Source organism: Pocillopora damicornis, chromosome 7, assembly GCF_964200805.1.
Source record: "Pocillopora damicornis chromosome 7, jaPocDami1.2, whole genome shotgun sequence".
NCBI lineage: Eukaryota > Metazoa > Cnidaria > Anthozoa > Scleractinia > Pocilloporidae > Pocillopora > Pocillopora damicornis.
In genome coordinates, this window is record NC_142676.1 from 5,676,982 (window position 1) to 5,698,742 (window position 21,761).

The 21,761-nt window shown below is 38.7% G+C and overlaps 2 protein-coding genes across 3 annotated transcripts; one reads left to right on the forward strand and one right to left on the reverse strand.

Annotated features, from left to right (window-relative positions):
• Positions 1-2,194: 2,194 nt before the first annotated feature.
• Positions 2,195-14,652, reverse strand: LOC149042243 (uncharacterized). Of its 2 annotated transcripts, XM_089212611.1 has the most exons (10): positions 13,769-14,652; positions 13,368-13,425; positions 11,746-11,844; positions 10,921-11,085; positions 10,125-10,202; positions 9,369-9,446; positions 7,950-8,445; positions 4,904-5,176; positions 4,578-4,623; positions 2,195-2,342 (listed from the first exon to the last, which is right to left on the reverse strand). In XM_089212611.1, coding segments are annotated over exons 1-10 (1,464 nt in total). In that variant the 5' UTR covers positions 13,939-14,652; the 3' UTR covers positions 2,195-2,341. The 2 variants fall into 2 exon arrangements, with proteins under 2 accessions (XP_089068737.1, XP_089068736.1); XM_089212610.1 differs by lacking the exon at positions 2,195-2,342 and having other exon boundaries at positions 4,486-4,623.
• Positions 14,653-17,022: 2,370 nt separating this feature from the next.
• Positions 17,023-21,615, forward strand: LOC113684111 (glycine N-methyltransferase). The gene is made up of 5 exons (XM_027201441.2): positions 17,023-17,360; positions 18,726-18,853; positions 18,946-19,202; positions 19,804-19,970; positions 20,492-21,615. Exons 1-5 carry the CDS (start codon positions 17,155-17,157, stop codon positions 20,685-20,687), a joined length of 954 nt encoding a protein of 317 aa, XP_027057242.2. The 5' UTR covers positions 17,023-17,154; the 3' UTR covers positions 20,688-21,615.
• The last annotated feature ends 146 nt before the right edge of the window (positions 21,616-21,761 follow it).

Below are 21,761 nucleotides of genomic sequence, written 5' to 3' on the forward strand. Positions count from 1 at the left end.
TAAACCTGGCACTGAATCCAACGAGCCCCAAGAAGCTACGGACTTCTGAGGGTGTCTGAGGCTGACTTGCCTCTGCAACAGCTCTGACTTTTTCCTCCGTTGGGCCGATGCCATGCTTACTCAGCAAAAGACCCATGAATACCACTTTAGTCATTCGGAAAGTGCATTTTTCAGCATTCAAAGTCAGCTGCTTCTCACTAAGACGTTGCAACACACTGTGTAAGTTCTTATCATGTTCTTCAGTGTCTCGACCATGAACGATAAGATCATCTGCTATGTTTGACACCCCTTGTAGACCTGCCATTGACTGGGTGATGATATGCTGGTACTTCTCTGGTGCGGCATTTACACCGAAACTCAAACGTTTGTAGCGGAATATACCATCATGGGTGGCAAAAGCAGTGATATCCCTTGAATCAGGATCCAGCTCAATTTGGTGAAAACCCCACCTTAAATCTAACTTCGAGAAAACACCACTCCCATTAAGACTTTCAAGGACTTCATCTATGGTTGGTATGGGCAATCTTTCCCGAATAATGGCCTCGTTGGCTCTCCGCATGTCGACACACAACCTTATGTCCCCGGACGGTTTAGGAGCAACAACGACTGGGCTTACCCACACCGTAGGCCCCTCGACTTTCTCAATTATGTCCTTTTCAAGGAGTTCGTTAACCTTGGCAGTTACTTTGTCCTTTACAGAAAAAGGTACTCGTCGCATTTTTTGAACGACTGGAGTTACACTGGGGTCAATGTGTAGCTTCAACTGATAATCTTTAAGCTTTCCAATTCCCTGGAATACACTGGGGTATTTTGCTTTGAGTCCTCCCACGAAGGTACCATCAACAGTGTTACAGTCTCCTGTCCCAAGAGTTCCCGAGAGATCCACACGAAGGATTCCAAGATCTGTGGCGGACGAATATCCCAGCAAACAACGCCCGGATTCAACAACAATGAAATCTGCCACAACCTTTGTTTTGGGTACGGAAACTTCTGTCTGAAACTGGCCCTCAATTTTAAGCTCTCGACCCCCATAAGCATACAATCTCTTCAGACAAGGTTTTAATTCAATCTTGAGCCCCTGATACTTAAGTTCCTGCAGTGTATCTTTACTAATGAGGTTACTTGCAGAACCTGAATCAATCAACACATCTCTGCTGATTCCACCAATCTTCACTGAGATGACGGGTTCAGAGGAATTTGACATAGCACATGTCTGTTCTTCTATAGTAAAAGCACAACTGTCATCCTCACCTGACTCGTTACAATGACCCTCAACATGATTTGCCTGTCTCCCCTTACCATGACGCTGCTGTCTGCCTCCCCGTTGTTGGTTGTTACCTTGTTTTCCAGGCTTCGAGTTCCTTCCCCCTTTGCAACAGCTGGCATAATGACCATATTTACCACACTTGCTGCACTTGCGACCTCGGGCGGGACAATTTGTACTTTGGGCAAAATGACCTTCTTTACCACAGTTGAAACAAACGCTTTTCCTTTTGTCTCCACGCCCAGGACGTTCTTCAACTGCATGAGTACCTGCTCCAGGTTCTTGGCCTGGCATGACCATTTGACCTGCCTGCTCGTGTGAGGCTTCCCACTTTCGAACTTTATCCATTGCTGCTTGCAGAGTAATATTAACGACTTCCAATAGCTTCTTCTTTAGCTCAACATTAGGCAACTTTTCAATCAATTGATCCCGTAAATTTTCTTCCAAAGTTGGACCAAAATTACAATGACGAGCTTGTTTACGTAAACGAACCATGAACTTATCGGCGGTCTCTCCCTTTGTCGGCGTAAGTTGACGAAAGACATGACGCTCGTACGGTACATTGTCCTCGGCTCGAAAATGAGCATCCAACTTTCGCAGACACACCACATACTCATTATCCTCGTTAGCATTCAGTGGTCCAGGATCTGGAATATCTTCGTAAATATCTTGTACTTCCATACCTGCTAAATGAAGTAACTGAGCTGTTTTCCGAGAAGGATTCGTAATTCCCTTGCCATCGATGTAATACTGATACGATCGTTTCCACTGTCGCCATCGTTCCGCGACCTGAGAGGAAGACCCTGTTAAATCTAGAGGTGGAAGCGCCCTTTCTACTGAATTCGCCATCCTCGTCGCCAATTTGTAGTGTCTAAAAATGAAGAAGTATGCCACAAAAGGCAGCCACGAAGGCGAACAACAACAGTACACACAGTACACGTTTCTTTAATAATCTTCCCGCGCTCACACTTTCCCGGATGTATACTTTTACATAAACAACCGCTGTCCTAGTATACTACACTTAGCTCACCACCGAGACAAACTCGCAGTTTTCTCAAAGTTCCTTGAAATGAACAATCTAATAAAATAAAATATCCAAATATTTATCTAAATAAAATTTTCCAGAAAGTTCCATGGTATGTACGTCAGTATAACTAAGAATTCTGGAAATTTCTAGACATTTATCTTACAGTGATTTTTCATAACACTAAATATATATGTTGATCGAATATACTAGGCAGATGTCATTTCATTCGACTGAATTGCTTTCCTGTTCGCAGGAATGACTCCGATCTCAAAGCCTTTTTTGCGTTGGGAACCCACGCTTCATCTGCTGTAAGATGATTTCTTGATTCCTTGATTGGTTAAAATCGTTCCGTCTGCTTCTTTCCGTCAGCAGTCTATCAAGGCTTTTAATTACTGTATACTTGCGTTAAACGATTAATAAAACATTCTTTATTCGATTGTGACGAAATAAAGAAGGATACTGCTAACACTTTGGTGAATAATACGTGAACTTATAACCGTCAACCTAACATCACGCTTTACTGACGTAATCATTTAGCATCACACTATACTGGAGTAAGAAAATTGAGAGAATCATGCTCGGCAGACCTTAAAGGGGATTTATACCTGTAAGTAAAATTTCTGTCGGTTTTAATCATTTTTGTCTCAGTTAGGGCATCCACGCCGACGTGCTCATACTTGTTGCGAATGCAATTTGCGGTCTTTGAGTATATCTACGATTTTATTTTATATATGTACATTATATACATGTATATGTGTGTGTATATATATATATATTTATCTATTTATATATATATTTATTTATATATATATATTTATATATACATGTATGTATGTATATATATATATGTACATGTATATAATGTACTGTATATTATGTACACATATGACTTTGCTACTTATAGAGCGTAAAATATATCTGAATATGATGTAATGCACTTCGAAAGAAACAAAAATCGAAGAACTTCTAAAAATCGTTAGATAATGTTGCGTTCGATAAAACATCGGTTTCATAAGTATAAGCTGGTTGTCCACCGGAAGCGCACAAAGGATATATTTTACCATCCAAAGAGCTGTTCTGTATGTGAAAACGTAACCAAACTGACACAATTAGCCTGATAAACTGCTATAACGAGAAGCATGACGAATTATTTACACAATAATATGCATCAGCCCTGGCGGAAAGGTGACAAAATTGACTGCACAATATTCCAAAGGTATAAAACTCTGCTATGGTTGTACTAGTGTTGGTTTATAGTTGTACAACATTCAGCTTGCCTACAATGAAAGTGTTAAACAAATCCAGAATATCCTATGTGTGATTTGACATCACCAAGAGAATATCAACTGAGAACTCAGTTGATGTTCTCTTGTTATCACACAAAATGGGTAAAAATAATAGCACAATTTCGTATCAGGATGAATGAGAATATAAATTATATATATAAACGGTGACATCCATTTTGTGCGGAGATATGTTCGGATACTCGTTTATGGACCTCAATATCTCTTCCGAGAACTTCGAAGAACAGGTGATGTTAAAAGAGACAAACACGAGAAAATTCCTGCATATTATGAAAGCTTTTGGAGGAGTTTGCAATTGTAGGTTCGAACCTAGTTCCAAGAGTCTCTCTTCATTTTCTCAGACAAACAGGCTATTGCTCAGTACTTCAACTTTCCAAACTTTACCAAGGCGGTTGCTCTACTTTTCTCAACTTAGGTTTGATGATAAAACGATTTCCACAGTCGCCATCAGACACAACTCAACAATTTCTTTAGAAACTAGTAGCATCTCTCTCTCCCGTCCTCGGGGGAGAGGTGGTAAAAAAATTGGTGAGAGACCCTAAGAACGATGTCAGTTTAAAGGTTTTTTTAAATACAGTACCCAGCTCGAATTAAGAAAAAGAGACCGGGTATATTCTGTCAAGAAGACTCTTCTTACACCTCATATACATTGATGTCCTGATTTGTGAAGTTTCCTCTTTACACGAGGAAACGAAGCACAGGAGCCAAAAGATATTTTAGCGATACAACATGACAATATTTCCGAAGGGAACGAAGACGCCTCGGTTTGCTCCACTGAAGAAGGAAAAAACAATGCAAAACAGTTTTTTTATTTAAATTTTGCCTCCGCTGAAACAAACACAAGAAGGAGTTCCACAAGAATTTAAGGAAATAAATTTCACCGCATCATTATGCTGTTAAAGTCAAGACCAAGAGAAAATAAAAGGTCTTGTTTCTTCTCTGATAAGACCTATGTAAAGCATGGAGGTTTTGCACTACTTACCAAGAAAACAATCTCTGCCCATCAATGCTCCCATCATTATTTCCCTCTAAAAAAACACAAGGAAACAAAACTGGTGTCAGATTGATAATGAATCAGAAGGTTTGCTAACGGATACATACACCAGCTTATATGATGGTTTGATTAGTCATTTGTGTGGATATCTTGCGAGTTGCGTAATTAATTGTTTCATCCCAAACCAGTAAGCACAAAATTTACAATAGCCTCTGCCGTATGGATGTTTTTAATTATATTTACCAAAGCATTTGCATTTTTACAAGTAATTGCTTGTCAAAATCGTTAAAAGTTAGTTAGACAAGGGCTCTTACCTTGACCTGGTCCCAACTCAATTCCAAAATAATCGTCTTTTCGACCGGGAAGTTTTCCTATGTACCTCACTATTCCACGGCCGATTACCCCATGTGACCTGGTAAACAAAGCACCCATTCCTAGCTGAACGTCACTGCTATTTTGGGGCGCAAATGGCTTGGTAGATAATTTAGATCTATTAGAGAAACAACTTGATGAACCAGTTCCTGATTGCTGATTTAAGAGCTGTTTAGAAGCGCAGACATCCGTTCGCAGATTTTGTGTACAGTTATCTAGATTGGAATACAATGAGAAAAAAGTAATTTTGATGACTGTGGCAGAGGAAAAACAAGAATGAAAATAACAATAGTAACAATAATAAAGGAGATGATGATAATAAATAATAATAATAATAATGATGGTTTATTATATGGAAACTTAGTCGAGGTAAATCCAAGTGTTCTGATTGGTTCTTGCCTAGTTACGGTTTTGAGCCGTGAATTTTCGCTCTCGAAAGTCGGCAAATTTAAAATAAACAAGTTTGGTTCGAGTGCCACATAATAAGTTCTTACTAATCTCGATCGCTTGCTCGAGCTGTAGTGAGGATCATCGGCCCTCGATCGTTTTTGTGCAGTTTGAAGTAGAATTTGAGCGCTAGGTTTTGGTTGGTTTGTATTTCGGCCAATGGTGGGAGTGGCTTTAATAAATCGGAATGTCATCGTTCACTCGTTGGTAACCATCCAAGCTTCAGTAAAGGTTCGATAAAGTTCACATATTTTCCTGATTAAAGATCAGATCACCGCAGTCTAACCATGACAAGAAATGTTGTTCAGTTCAAGCACTTTCTTTAGATAGAAAGGGGTTGAATTCTCCATTCAGCTTAAGAGCTGTGGCAGGCAGACGACAGAGATCTTAAAATGTTATGCCACGTAAGATGTTATGGCAATTCTTTCATTTGAATGCACTCCAGCGGTTTGTTTTCTGCCCCTTGATAAGGTTGGTTTTACATGAAGATATAGAACGGGACTTCAACAACTGTAGAATGGAAAAAACCTTACATACTTTTTGCTGATCTCAATTTGATGTAAGGCAGTATTCGTCTCTCTTAAATTCATCGATAATCGATGTTGTCTTGAGTAAGTAGATAATAACATGATTTCGAGCGCAATTTGGTGTTAATAGGTGTTACGACTAAATCCTCCACCAAGTATGTTACACTATTAGATATTAGGGGGGGGGAACTAGCTATTGAGCACACAACACCCGGCGAAAGGCACCAAGACTCCCGAGAGCCGTCTTTTACTGTTTTCTTTAATTATTCGGTTCTCTAGTACACAATTCCACTTACATCTAAGCTTTTTTGCATTCTGTGTAACTCTGGTTAATCTCTTTCATTCTCACCGGACACTTCTTCTTCGACTGCGGAATTCTGACTCTACTATACTGCACATTGTCTACATTTTCCTTGTCTTCCCTTCTCATTCTTCTCTCTACTCTCTTTTCTCTCTTTTCCCACCCTCTTCTGAGTTAACTCTGAAGAACATGCTTATATATTCACTACTGACAGATACGGATGGGCATGCCAGCTGCTGACCTTGGGAGATCAAAATAAACCGAACAATACAACCGAACAAACTCGATTTGAACAACAAAGTACTTAAATCATAATGCTTCCGATCAACTGAGTCAACTACTGACTGCTTTAGTCAAAACAAGAACTTTCGTGTGGGTCAACAAAATTGACAACAAAAGGACAATAAACTTACACGAGCCCGTTGGAAATTTGCAAGTGCTTACTGACACCAAATTGCTCGAGAAATCAAGTTGTTACTTTTTAGTAATGTACATAAAAAGCGCATCACAGAAAGTCAAGACAGACGAAATTTGGCACACCTGCGCTATTTGTAATTTGCACTCTCGAGTTAACCATGCACTAATGTTACATGATAGGAACACCACAGGGATATCCGGCTCGCTACGAAGCAGTCCTCCACAGTCTCAGAGCACACCCACAACACTGGACACCGCCCGTTCTAGAACGAAGTGAAGTTTATTGATCGTGATCCCCACCTCTACACACACACACACACACACACAGGGTAAAAGAAGCAATTCACGGACGACTTCACCCTAAAAATATCAACAGGGACAATGGAACTAAAATCCCAGAAGCGTGGATGCCGACGATCAAAAAACACAACTGCGGGAGGGCCGTGCGGCAGCCGACCACGAAGGGAAACTGATCCGAAAGATGCACCAATCACAATCGTGAAATCCCATCCAATCACAGCTGAGCACAACAGCGTATAAGTGACGGGTACTCATTTGCATCATCGCTTGAAAAAGACTAGCAGTATGCTGTCGAAACGTCGCGAACCACATCAGAAGTGACCACATCGTGAGACAAACGATTATATTTCTCTTTTGACTTGCATTTTATCACGATGAATGGCTGCAACTTATTTTACAACATGAAAAATGCGTTCGTTTTTAGCCAGAGCACTTGAACGTAATTTTCTCATATATATTATTATGGAGACTAATATAGAGCCTTGAGGTATACCAAAGTGTTTGATAATACTTGCAATTGCTGCGTGTTATTTTTCGAACGTTACATGTACGAGTTCTTGATGGTGCTTTGTGGCCCTCGAACTTATCACGTCCTAAAAGAGTCACGCATGTACATCACCCCTATTACACCTTACAAATACTTTCCGCTCGCTTCATACTCTATGTAAAACGTTCTTTTAAAGCTATGTCGTGATGGCCTCCTCCTCCACTTTTCTCCACCTACCCCATCTGTCTTCGAAATGCGGAATTAGTTTTGTGAGTTATCATACCAAAAAAAAACGACAAAAAAAAAACAAACAACACAAAACAAATGAAACAAAAGCACAAAACATATAAGCAGAGAGAGCAAACAAAAAAAGCAAAACAAAGAGAAACGAAAGAAAAGAAGCAAAAGAAATTAGAGGAAAGTCGTAAGTAAATCTCGTTGCCAAATATGCAATTTTACTTCTATTAATAGCAGATAAAATGATTCTCTCTATATGTTGTGTCTTTTACCTGTTTCTAATTTTCTGTGAAATACTGGGACACGAAAACCATGGCCACTCGGTGACTCGAGCAACCGCTCCCCCGGCTGAAGCTCTCTGCTTACTTTTGTATTCTGCTTCTGGTGCTCAACCTTGCCTTTGTCAATCATGAGTTCCTCTATCTGTTGTGACAGAAAATTATTCATCGACTGAAGTTCTTCAATCCCCTCTGCCTGATCTTTAGCATTGGTCGTCAGTTGCTTAATCTGCTGTGCTTGACTTTGAACTGTGGCTGTCAATCGGTTAATCTGTTGTAATTGATTTTCATCTTTCGACGTTTGCATTTCAATTTGTCGTGTGAGATCTGTATATTTTGACTTTAATCCTTCGATCTGTTGTGACTGATCCTTAACAACACCGAGAAGAACCTCCACTTGAAGCTGAGTCGCCTCTAGCCCACGAAGAGCAAGGTCTAAATGGTGTTCGACTTGTAACTCCAAGTGAGATTTAGCGCTTCTTCTTGGAAACTGCAACGCAGAAATAAAATCAGTCAAACACTCGATAAATGTACCTCAGATTCGAATTCTTAAAAAAGTGCGAGATAGCTGTTATGTATTGCGAAGTTGACTTTGTCGGTTTCGAAATGTTTCTATAAGTTTTTTTTTTTCTTTTGGCAACCTCTACACAGAGGTTCTACAGAAGAAATTTACAGTCTTACATGGTTTTTCAGGTTAATAGGCCAATTTTGATTGAGAAAACATTCAGCCTTATACCCTGTCAAAAATCTATTCGTCATGATAACTCTTGGAAAATGAAATTATGTTGTTGAATCTTTTTGAACTGCTCCCTCATGCATTGTCACCTATTATCTAGGGCACACTGGTCACTAATAAGAGTGCGGAGAGTTTTTTGGAGCCAAGAGACACTTTGAGAAATTTGATTATCCGTATGTGCACCTTTCAAATTCTCCACTGCCTGAGATATATTAAATGTGATTAACCCTTTAACTCTCAGAAGTGATTAACATCTAATTTCTTTCTATAGTATCTGTAAATTATTCAGCAATTGGGCGATGAGAATAATCAAGCTTATGAGGTGGACGTTATTATATTGATCTAACACCAAATTCTCTTAACTAATTTATAAGTAATTGAATATCATCGGCCAGGGGGAAGAATTAACTATCAGATCTTGAGAGTTAAAGGGTTAAAAGCGTCATTTGATGAGAACATCACCGAATTACGAGCAATGCTCCCCATGATCCCTCCTTTCCCCCACACATCTTCATCGCAGGATTAACCTACCAAACATTATCCTCGCTGCATGTCATTATTTCAACTGTATACTAAAGATAAATCAGTATAATTCAAAACCTGTGATTATTTGCACTTGCTTAGTTATGTCTTATGCCGACGAAAATATATCTTAAAACAGACGAGCCAGATCATACCACTTCTCCACATCCTAGGTTCTTGTATTCACAATGAACCTCAGTTGAAGGACAGTCATCACGAATGTGAACCTTAAGCTAAACAGCAAAAACAAAATAAGTAGTCTTCCGTGGGAGAAAATCACACTACTGCGGGGGAAAAATTGTTCTCAAATTAAAACTTTTCCTCGGGTTTTACTCTTTCACGAACGGAAGAGAACTAGGCCACATTGTATAGCTAGACAGCCAAACAAGCTACCACAAAGAGAAGGTCACGTTGTACTTTAAATACACCTGGTAGCGTACACACACTAAGCTGTCACCTTGTGTTAAGTGAACGGTTGTCAAAGTCTTGAAATGTTTCCCCTAAAGTACTCTAATTTTCCCCTCTATTAAGCGGCCATGGTCACCTTCGACCAAATTCCAACGGCTTGTTTTTATCATCTTTCACCTGTATCGAATGGTCTCTTAAAGCGGAATCACTCAAATAAAACTAAACCTGATGAAGGCACTACACAGAAGTGTCGAAACGTTGGGTCTATGAATTGTAACTTCACGGTTACATTCATCAAATCTTTAAACCAGAGCGGCATCAAACCAAGTCTGATTGTCCGCCTGGTTGCCATGTGAACTTTAATATATTTTAAGAATAATCTCTCAGGTCGATTTACTACGTGTTTATCTCCCGAATTGAGAGAAAACCTTGGTCAGTGAGCTCCTCAAATTGTTGCTCGTAATGGTTTAGAGCTTTAAGTATACACTTGGAAATGTGGTTACCTTTTCTCGTGGAATGACTTTCAAATCGCAATTGTTAGTACATGGAACAGGGAACTTTGGGCAGGTACCAAAATGTTCCTAAAGGAAATAGAAAAAAAAAAGGTTGGTTGTTATTTGAAAAATATTTAGAAATTATTTAAATAATACAGCAAAAATACTGACAGTTATTGCATAGCTTATTTTGTAATATTTCGACCATTACGCGATATCAATTTCACAATAAACCTTAAGCAAGGGGAGAACTTTATCGGTCGATTTCATAATGTATCTCATAGTTATTCAAACAAAAACTTGCGCTTCCCTCGAATCAACATTTTCTGAGTCCATTTTTGAAAAAACAGTGGCGAAAAAGCGATTATCTTTCTCCGAAATTTTACTTTTTCGGACGTTGAAACAACCTTTTGCAATCTATTCCCTTTTGGCAACTTGCATTGTTTGTCCGTTCGTGATCCCAAAAGTCTTTGCGTAAACAAAAGGATCCGATTACAGTCAACTCATTCAGCTAGGATTGTACCGGCATTCCATGATAAAACAATGAATCCCAAAACGACCAGATATCGTAAGGATTTTACATCTTTTATAGTTAATGACCAAATTAACTGAGCAATGTAGGCAAATTTGTCCCATGCATGTCCAATTTTTGTTCTTACTGCGAAGTACCTTAATACTTTCTGTTTGGAGTTGTTCTCATCAAAGAGATGAATTTGGTCTAAATAGTACAATTTGAGTTTCTGTTTTGAACCCTACATCTACATCTCGTTTAGTGTTTCTTCGACACAGAAGTATGATAACAAACCTGCTCGTTTTTCTTGATTACAATTTCTCGACAATAATCACAGTTTATTTCCCTCCAGGGACAATCAAATTCCATATGATTGTTCATGTCATTTCTAGTGAAGCTTTCCTTGCATCCTTGATTGGGACACTTCACCACTTCGAATGGGCATTCTGACTGATGTCTCTAAAAATCAACATTTCAGTATCAAATAACAAGAAATTCGATAAAAACTGAGATCAGTAAAGCAACTCAATCAGTAACTTTTAACGGACTGCGTTTGGACATTGTACCTCTCTAAGTCAGCATTCCGATCAACGATTCTTCAAATCAAGATTTGTAATGAAGACAGAATAGATGTTGAGATTAACGCAAGTAGTCACAAGAATGCGTATCTCTTGGGGCGAATGAAAAAATTAGCGAAATGTTTCCTACAAGAATTTTATAAGAAAGCATCATGCATCGTATATTGTTTAGAAAATTTCAGTGAAGAGGGAAGGGAGAGGTCTCCGTAATATCAAATTACAGAGGATAACAAGCAGCTTCTGCAAACAAAGATCCTCTCACCACTAAAGTGAGATACGAAGGAACAAGCTTAAAAGGGAATCAGAATGAGCTGTGAAACAGAAGGTGATGACGCCACGAGAGGCCCATGGTACGATTTAAAAAGCTGGGAATATTCCGTGGTAAGAGCAACGGCAACAACAGCAATAGCAACATTAATATTAATAATAATGATGATAGTATAAATAAAAATAGACTTAATATGTATGACCAACAGCATTGATAGAGTAATAAGGTGTAGAATACCCCGAATGTTTTGAAACAAATTGTAGATGTAAATACCTCCATAACACGCAGCTCTCCTGTCCATGGACACTTATCGAATGAGCACTTCACAGTGAGATCCAGAATTTGGCGCCGACAAGCGTTATCTACAAATATCTGTTATCGAAGATAAGAAGGTATCAAAATAAGTGGTTCGTTATTTACTTCATGATTTTTTTGGCCAAGGCACATAAGCTAGTCATCATCCTGACTTCCATTAATAAGTGAGTAACAAAAGATTATTTCAGAGCCACTAAGCACTTAAGTTAATAATCTTCAATATTTGTCATTTCGTTTCACTGATAAGAAACCAGAGGCACAAGATGGAACCGAGAACCTCTCTTCATGATCACCGTTGGAGATAGCGAGACCGGTAGCCATCTTAATCTACTGACTTCATCGCTTTCGACTTCATTAATGTTCAGATGAGATATCTTGTCACTATTAATTATATTTTAGGTGGATGTTTATGATGAGAATCGTTTTCGCCGAATTTCCCACTTACGTTACTGAGAATTCTGCACACTCTGGTTCAGTAATCTTGGACTGTACACTTTCACTTGATTCAGGCTTTATTGTAGACAATTCAGCATTACACGTTCCGTTCTACGATCTATCTATTCTATTCCAATCTGATCTTAGAGTTTCAAAAATTGTTACATTTATTGACAAAGGAAACGTAGACCCTGATAAGTAATTCCGTGTGGTATTTAAGACTTACTCACGTTCTACAATGTTTAAATTAGGAAGAACCCATCTCAGTGAGTTCTCCTTTTCTAGGTTTTGGTCTTCGTTTTGTAGACACCCTTTCTAGGTTTCCTACTCCTGAGAATAGGAAACCTATAAATTGAACTCGCTAAAATGGCCTCGTTGCAACAAAGTAAGCGGTCAGACAACAAGCGATGAACTGTGAACGTTCCGTAAAAGTTAGGCCGTTCCTTTTTTCTTTCACCATAGGTACATGAAATTTGATTGATTCTGGATATTTAGAAGTATTTTTTGTTCGTATCTGTCGCGTATTCAATGGTTCTCTGGGACAAACGCAATCAGTGTTTTTTTAGTATGTAATTTGAGACCGGTTTTCGAAAAGGTCAAATTTGTTGTATGTCGTAGTTTGAAGCCTTACAAAGATTTGAATGGCCGCTTTGATCCTTCTTTAACAGCTCTGACTAAACGCTCCTAACACGCTCTGTTTTATGCATTTTAAGTGAGTGTTTGAGACCGGTTCTGGCCGCATTGTTGTGTGTAGTGTATTGCGTTTCACAGCGTTACTATTGTAAAGACATTTCCTATATTTACTCAATCGTGTTGTAAATCTACTTTCCTAAGTAGAGACAAATTAACCAATCGCGATTACTGTTTAGTAAATCTACTATCTTGATCATTGAATGAAGAACAGTTAAATTAAAGCAGTGAAAGGAATCACCGGACCAATGAATAACTCTTCATTGCGCAGGGCGACACGCTGGGCAAGCCGCAAAGCAAAAGCCAGTCGAACGTCAAAAGGTGCTTATAGGCTTGTGCGACTCCTGCCATTCGCTAGTGCTTTAAAATATTCTACCCTCAAAGTTTAGCTGTCATATGGATATCTTGTGATGATTTTGAGTTCCTATAAACAACACATTTCTTACTATAATCACCTTGTCACGCAATAGTGGCTCTCTGTCAATTGGGCACTTCTGAAGCGCAGAAGGAAGCCTACGAAATCAGAATTTACACAAATCATTCATCGAATGAAAGTATCCTCCTACATCAAGAGTCATTTTCATCGAGGTATCGTTTCTGAATACTTGAGAAGCTTATTGAAAACTACTGCCTGATCCAAGTCTTGTGTCATGTCTACATTAGTATCAAACATAATTCGATATAAGTCGGACACAATGAGCTTCGAAGTAAAACGGCGATTGTATGACTCTATTGCTTAACCTTCGATGTAGTTGCTATGAATATCGTATATTATGCTCAATCGATACGTCAGTGCCTTATATTCTTTGGCGAGATATATGATTAATTTTTCTTCCATTAAGTTAATAGTCATTACCCAAACAGGCCCTCTAAGCAGATGGTACAAAGTCTGTGGCCGCATCCTTCGATCTGTTTAGGATCTCTCATTGGCAACTGACACACAGGACATCGGAAATCATCGGGAACTTCACTTGTAAATTTTAAATCATAGCCGCCAAGTTCTGGGAGATTCTGGCCAGCTGCCATTGTGGTTTCGGTTTCTGCACGAAGCCAGAAGTGAATACCTTCTTGCGTGAATCGCAGCCTTGTAAGGAGACGAAACTTAACTCATTCCCGCAGTCTGTGTCCTCAAGTGGGAAGAAACTTAACTACGAGTTTGTTGCCAAAGGAATCTCAAAACCTCCTTTGCTTCGGTTCTTCGACTCCACTGGGTATCAAAGTTAGTTGAGTTTGCTCAACCCACACCCGATGGGAAAGCATGAGGACTAAGTAACATTCATGTGAGCCCACGATATTCCAGTGGTTAGAGTTAAGGCCCGGTCAGACGCACGCAAAATTTGAACGCAACATCTTGCAACATTGTTGGATCGTGTTTTGAGATGTTGTGAAGGAGCTGGACAAACGCGCGCCACATCTTGAAAGATCCAAAACTGTTTCAACAAAAGTTTGACCATTTTCAAACTTGATCCAACACCATCCAAAATCTTTCGGTATGTTGCCACAGGGTGGTCAAACGTGTGCAACACATTGCTCGTAACAATGTCGCAAGATGTTGTGTTGACATATTGCCTTTGTTTCGTCGGACCTTTTGGTCTAGGGTTCGGATATCGGGCGCTCACATGGTCTGAAGTAACGTGGCGCAGTGTTCTCCCAATTTGTACAACTGTTCGCCGGGAAATTGTCGGCAGGGGCACAGCAGCAAAATGCTCAACCCACACCCGATGGGAAAGCATGAGTACTAGGTAACATTCATGTGAGCCCACGATATTCCAGTGGTTAGAGTTAAGGCCTGGTCAGACGCACGCAAAATTTGAACGCAACATCTTGCAATGTTGTTGGATCGTGTTTTGAGATGTTGTGAACGTGCAAAGGAATGGGAAGGACAATATTTCCATAATAACACAAAGATAAAGCAAAATGGCGGTGTTTTTAAAATTCCCATTGCTTGTTTTCATTTTTTCGTGGCTAATTACCATATTGGGGTGAATCTAGTGACTGAAGATGAGCAGCCGTAACATGGTTACGAAGATGGCAGCACCTGTTATTGCTTTAGCGCTTATTGTCACTACCTCCTCAATAGGCAAACCTCCTTAAAAAAAGGTTTGTTTCCTCGGCGGAATAACCCACGTCACCGTATGTTTTCAGAAGAAGAATCGTAGCCCCGAACGCTCTAATATCTCGAACATTTTGAGCAAGAGACGCGAAAGTGTGAGATTCGGTGAGATTATTTGCATCGGCGCAAGTTGTGGAAGGAAAGCGGGAAGGAAAATTTCGGAATATTTTTTTTTATAGAGTTGTCTATTTTCTTGGTTGTTTCGAATCAGGACGAAGAATTCCAAGAGCTCAAGGCCGAGAAGAGCAATTGCTGGATTTCAGCAATGAGTCGAGACGACGCGAGATATAAAGAAAGTCCTTAAAAAAGATTGAGTTTGTGAACGCCTCTTGCTATTAGGAAGACCATTACCGACCTGGAACAAATTTCACAATTTCAACAATGAATGACAAGCGCCAAAAAGGAGAATTAAGATGATTTTTTGTTCATACTATCGGATTGATAATTATTTTAATTTGAAGATGATAACAACAGAAATAAATTGTAAAAATATGATAACAGTATTTACAGATTTTATACATGAACTCAGTGAGTAGAACGACTTTTCTGTTTGACTCATCCACCTAATCGTGAAGGTGTGCAAGCTACAGTGGACTTTCTAAGACTCGAACCTCCAATAAGGAAAGTTTTCGGTACGTTGTCGTAAGTATGGAGCTATTTATGTATGTTTTTTTGGGGGGGGAGGTTTTGTTTTGTTTTGTTTTTGCATGCGAAATACCTTCCTTTTAAAATACAATATGCAGATGTGGAACCGGTTAAAATCGACGGGTTTAAAAAAGAGGATACGAGAGCCCTTCGGAGATCAATGACCCGTGGAAGAATTTATCTTATAGCAGCCTAAGACCTGAGCTGGAACAACAATCCCTGTTATGTAATGAATTAAAAGCTAGGTTTAGAATACCTGGCTGCTCAAAATAAATTCAGAGTTAAGGATAACGGTTCAGTTTTTCTTGACTTTTCGAAATTTGACAAACGTGGTTCGTCAGTCTACAAGGTTAAATAAATTTCAAAAAATGTATGTAAGTCTGCGTTTGGATTTGAAGAGAAACAACATGGCCTCTCAAACGAATGAATAACCGAAAATAAATTTCTTTTTATCTTGCTTCCTTAGTCACGCGGCAAGTGCTCAAAATAGCTGGAAACGCCACTATGATTACATCTTAAATTATGGCTACTGATCAAGACAAACTCCATGTCTCTTCTAAAAGTTCTTTATATTTTATTGTTTATACATCAAAAATAAAAAGCAAAACAAAGTTTCTATTGTCTGAATTGACTGATTTAGCTGTGTTCAAGGAAAGCAACGAAAACCAAAATTGCACGAAACCTATAGGGCGAGTGTAATTTGTAGTCTTTGAAAATTTACAAGTGCTTATTTACACCAAATTGCACGCGAAATCGTGTTATAACTTATCAATAATTTACATGAAGAAGCATCACAGAAAGTCAAAACCGACGAAATTTTGACAGCGCGCGCCATTTGTAAGTTGCACTTGTTTTACAACTTTGCACTCGTGATACATGAAAAATGCACTCACTTCCAGCCATTCAGAAGCGCGTAATTCTTTTATGTACATTATCATTCGCGAGAATATTACTGATATCGACAGTGCTTGTAACGCACATTTTCGTTGCGTGAGGATGGCGAAGTGTGTGTTAAAAATAGCCTGAAATGCACGAGACATTGGGTTAAGGATGGCATCTCAATTAAGCTCCTGACTGATACGAAGTCCACGTCTCTTTTAAAAGTACTTTTTACTTTTCTATTGTTTATCTATCAAGAATATAAAACAAGAAATACATTTTCTTTGCTTTGATTAGGCTGTGTTGAGGGAAAATCATTTCCGCAAAACTGGAATCTCGCGCGTTTTTTTTAACAAGGCACACACCCCCACTCTTCAACCATATTTGGTAATAAACTCCATAATAAGCGTATTCGAAACAAAGAGCACACCATATTAGGAAATCAAAACAAGTCTTTCCAGTCATGCTGCTTTACAGCATATTTACTATCACGAGTTAAGGTTGTTTTGGAGTAAAAATCTCAAACCTTGCTCTCCCTTTCATCAATACTACGAAGCGGTGAAAAAGTTACAGCGGTACAGATCCTAAAGCACACTTAAATCACCATGGTTGATAGCGTTTACCGTACACGTTCCTTGGGAATCGGTGTCTCTGGCATTCCAGATCAGTACGCAGATGGAAAAGCCGCTAAAGTCTGGCAGCACTACATCGGTGGACACAAGAAACGAACAGAGTCATATAGAGAATTCTTCTGCAATCTTTTGAATGACAACGGTGTAAAACACATTCTCGATGTCGCTTGTGGAACGGGGTGAGAAAACGACCCTCAATTTATTGCTCAAATTTGACAATGAACACGTCACGAAATCGAAACTCATCTAAAAAAATGTTGTCTTTGATAATTGTGTGTTCTTGAAGATGCACATTTTTACATTTTTATTGGCTTTTATAAATCAGCAAATAGTACACAAAGTGATCTGCTGTGGTGAAACGTTTGCGCATTATTTGACTCTGTCTTCGAAACCTACTTCGTGGATTATTGTTGTGCCTTGAGGATTTCATTATCATATGACACGTCAATCTCGTTAGGAAGCCGGTTCGCCAAGATATTGTCAGGTTTTTTTCTTGTTTGGGAATGGTTGGGACGTGACTAAACTCTTTGTTTTGACGTACATATCTACAAGGCAATCATAAGCTAAGCTGATTCTCAAAGATCGTATTCCCTCTTTCCACAGCTGAAGTTTACTGTGCTCTTTCTTTGTCCACGTAATCACTCATGGAGACGTTAGCGTAAATTTTACACCTTAAGATCAGTATGCATATTCATATTCTCTCACCATAGTTTATTGGTGATCATTTCCTTTATTCTCGTGAATTTAAGGTGTGATTCAGAGGTGATAGGAGAAATTAGATGCTAGTAACTCTTGGGGGGTTAAATAACTGAATAGCATCATCTTTGTTACCAGAGGTTGCACCGCTTTCAAATTTATCTCACTAAATTTTGCTTACTACTCAAACTCTTTTTTAAGTCTTCTGTTGGTCCTAATGTTTATTTACAGATAAGACACTCCGCACACACTTGAGGTCATGCTACTAAAAATTCAGGGAACTGCAGGATGCATGCAGTTGTCATTTGTCAGAAAAAGGTTGCCCTTCCTTCACCTTTCTAGCTGTAGAGCTTGATAAAAAAGGAAGGATTCCACAGTGTTGAGGTAATGTTACTCGAGTTAATCTGACCACTGCTGTGCCTATGCACTACAATCAAAATTTACTTCCTATTTGTGTGAGTGTTGGAGAAGGAGTGAGAGAGATTGTACACCACAAATCCCTTGAGGCTTTTGCTAGGATTGTAAAAGTAATGAGCAAGTAACATTGCTGGCAATCAGATACTTAGATGAGAAGTGAAAATTAATTTCTGAGCTGACAGTTACTTTATCAAGTACCTTATAATTGTGTAAAGGGTATCTGAAGGAAAAGCTATTGGAATTCTTACTTAGCATGTTCTTTGTGATCTTTGTAAACACATCCATTACCAAGGATCAGTAGCTGGCAATTAGGTTATCACTCTTACTAGGGCCATAAATGTTTGTTCATGTGCATTGAGAAGTCCATGGGTACATTGTTATTTTTACTTGTTGCATGAAGTAATGCACCAGAGCATCTTTATTTCTCTTAGAGTGGACTCCATTATGCTGCTTGAAAACAACTTTAAAGTGACAAGCACAGATGCCAGTGATAAAATGTTGAAACAAGCATGGAAGATACGGTGGCAGCGTCGAAAGGAAGAAGCCTTTGATGAGTGGGGTAAGGAATAATCAGTGACCAAAATGGTACACAAGCATTTGTGCACCAATGGTCTCTTAAATTATTTAAAATTTCTTGTCATTTAATTTCAGAAATTGAAGAAGGCAACTGGCTTTCTTTAAAAGATGCCAACATTGATGTCCCTCCACAAGGTTTTGATGCAGTCATCTGTCTTGGCAATTCATTTGCTCACTTGCCAGACTTCCAAGGAGACTTAACCAATCAGAAGCTGGCAATTCAAAACTTCCAAGATATGTTAAAGCCTGGCGGGGTCTTGTTCATCGACCACCGTAATTATGATGCTATTCTTGATACAGGCAAAGCCCCTCAGCGAAACTTGTATTACAATGTAAGTTACTAAATTCAAAATGTACAGTAGTTTTTTTTTTCTCATTATTTAGCATTTCCAGCCAATAAGGTCACACCTTTAACTCAGATAATTTGAGCCAATGAAGTCTATTTAACCATCATATATTGAGCATTTGCTGAAGCTTTCTCAAACCCTAAGCCTCACAGCTCTAATAACAAGAAGATGTCACAGGTAATTCTCCCACCTGATAACAAATATAATTTGTTTCCCTTTTGGTTACTCAGGAATTTGGTAATTTATCCATTTATTTTATCCTCTAAGTGCATAATTTTGTTTGAGAGTGTATTAAGATAGGCTTTATGGATATTTATGGTGCACAACCAAATTACAGCCCCAAGCCTTCCTTTCAAGGTGTGGAGTGGTAAATTTTAACTCTCATGTAAAGATATAAAAAAGTGGTAATTTTAGTGTAGATTTTAGTGCAAATGAGGCTCTGGGGTTAATTTTCAGGAAGTGACATCCTCGCACACAAGAGCTATTGTGGAAAGAATTCTAATACAGATCATTCCAGGCAGTTGAAAGTATTTATGTGTTAAACTTAACTCAAGCTCAAACCTAACTACTTTAATTTTATTGACAGAGTGACTGTATTGAGAGTATCAAGACTTCAGTCCTATTTGTGGATGGCAAAGAGAGTATGATAACATTGGACTACACCGTTGACCCTTCAAAGGCTTCAGATGATTTTACAGAAGAGGGAGAAGAACCAGCAGTGAAGAAAAGGAAATCAACTGAAGGAGACGTCAGGTATCTTCACACACAGTTGATTTCAAGTCATTTGATGTTAAAGTGGAAATACAGTGGTGATAAAGTTGTAGGGATCTATTACTTATTTATCACCCCACTGACTTTGTTGGCAAGGCAATAGAGGTCTTACATGCCCAACTAATCATTTGTTATCTTCAGTATGGTTTCACAATGCCTTGGTCCAATATGAAACAGCCAGACTGTTACACTTATCCAATATATGTCCTAGATTTTCTATATAATAAAACCCCACACTCAGGGACCACAAAATTCAAGTTCTGGCATTTATTTGCTAAATCCTTTTCAGGCTTCTGTCATAGTGAATTCTCATTCTTTTTCAATCTCTCATTCAAGTATGATTCACAAAAGTGAACTGGGATATTTCCAACATAACATTTTATTTAAATATGGCAGAATTAGAGGTCTTTTTCTAATCACACCAAATAGATTTGTGATTTCCATTCTTGTCCTTCAGTTTTCATCACACTCAATTTTTCATTTTTTCTATTCTGTAACTACAGCAAGTTCCGTCTTTCCTACTGCCCCCTGCGCCTGAGCACATTTACCAACCTCCTGAAAAGCGTCTTTGGTGAAGCCACAAGACATGAAGTGTTTGGCGACTTTGAACCTCTTGGACAAGTTGAATGCCCAGCATATTATGTTCACATGATTTGGAAACAGGCCAGTGAAGATGTGAATGGTGCGGAAGATCACTAAACTTTTGGCAATCTTGTTGCATCAAAGAGAATCCTTGATTTTGATATTGACAGTTAATAGTAGATCAGAATTAACTTTAAATTGTATTTAGTAGTTATGTCTGTGTCCATTGTCACTCCTGATAAGTGGGAGGTGCACATGTACATAAAGTGTAGTTGTTTTTTTTGTTTTTCTTGTAAAAATTACTGTAACAGTATACTACAGTCAATATGTAGTCATTGATAGAGTTGTTAACTCTTCAACTCCCAAGATCTAATTGTTAATTCTCCCCTCCAGCTGCTACACATTTCCCTATAAATTAGTTATGAGAACTGGGTGCTACGTCAAGATAGCAGCTTCCACCTGATAAGTTGGGATATTCTCATTACCTGTTTGCTGAATAACATGGGATATTACAGGGAGAAGTTTCATGTTAATAACTTCTGGTAATCAGAGTCAAAATGATACACAGCACACAGAAAGGGCCTAGCAAACAATGGTACGTGCATTTGTCATTTTTTCCAAACCTTTGGCCTTTATTCCCCAGAGATGAAGCCAGTTGCCAGTTCTTTTGACAAGTGTGCAGCCTCACGGGGCTTTCTGTAGCCAGTGAAAACACCTCAGCGACATTTTGTACTAAGTGAGATGCAGAGTGAAGCAATTGATATTGTCAAAATAAGAGTTACAACTAGTGGGCACCCTTGCCAACTAAACTAAAATATAATAGCTAGAATGAATTTTCTTTTTGTTTTATAATGTAAAGGATTCCTGTTCATGTAAAACTATCTTGAACAATGGCTTGTCATTATCTCCTTTAGTCGAGTTAATGATTTAACCCACAGTACTGGGGTTTCAAACACTCTCTTTAGAGGTAAAAAAAAATTCTGTGAAAAGTGTATCATGGAAAAAATTTAAAGTCTATGCAGTAAATTGTTGCAGTTTCCTTTAATGACATTTAACATTTTATGCGCCTAGTTTCACAACACGCGACATCGAGACCTTCAACCTCTGTCTCTATCTTCCTGAATCCCACTGTCAAGTCTCTTTTTCTTCACCTGCACTGCAAAAAATTCTACTTGATATTTATAGGGGATT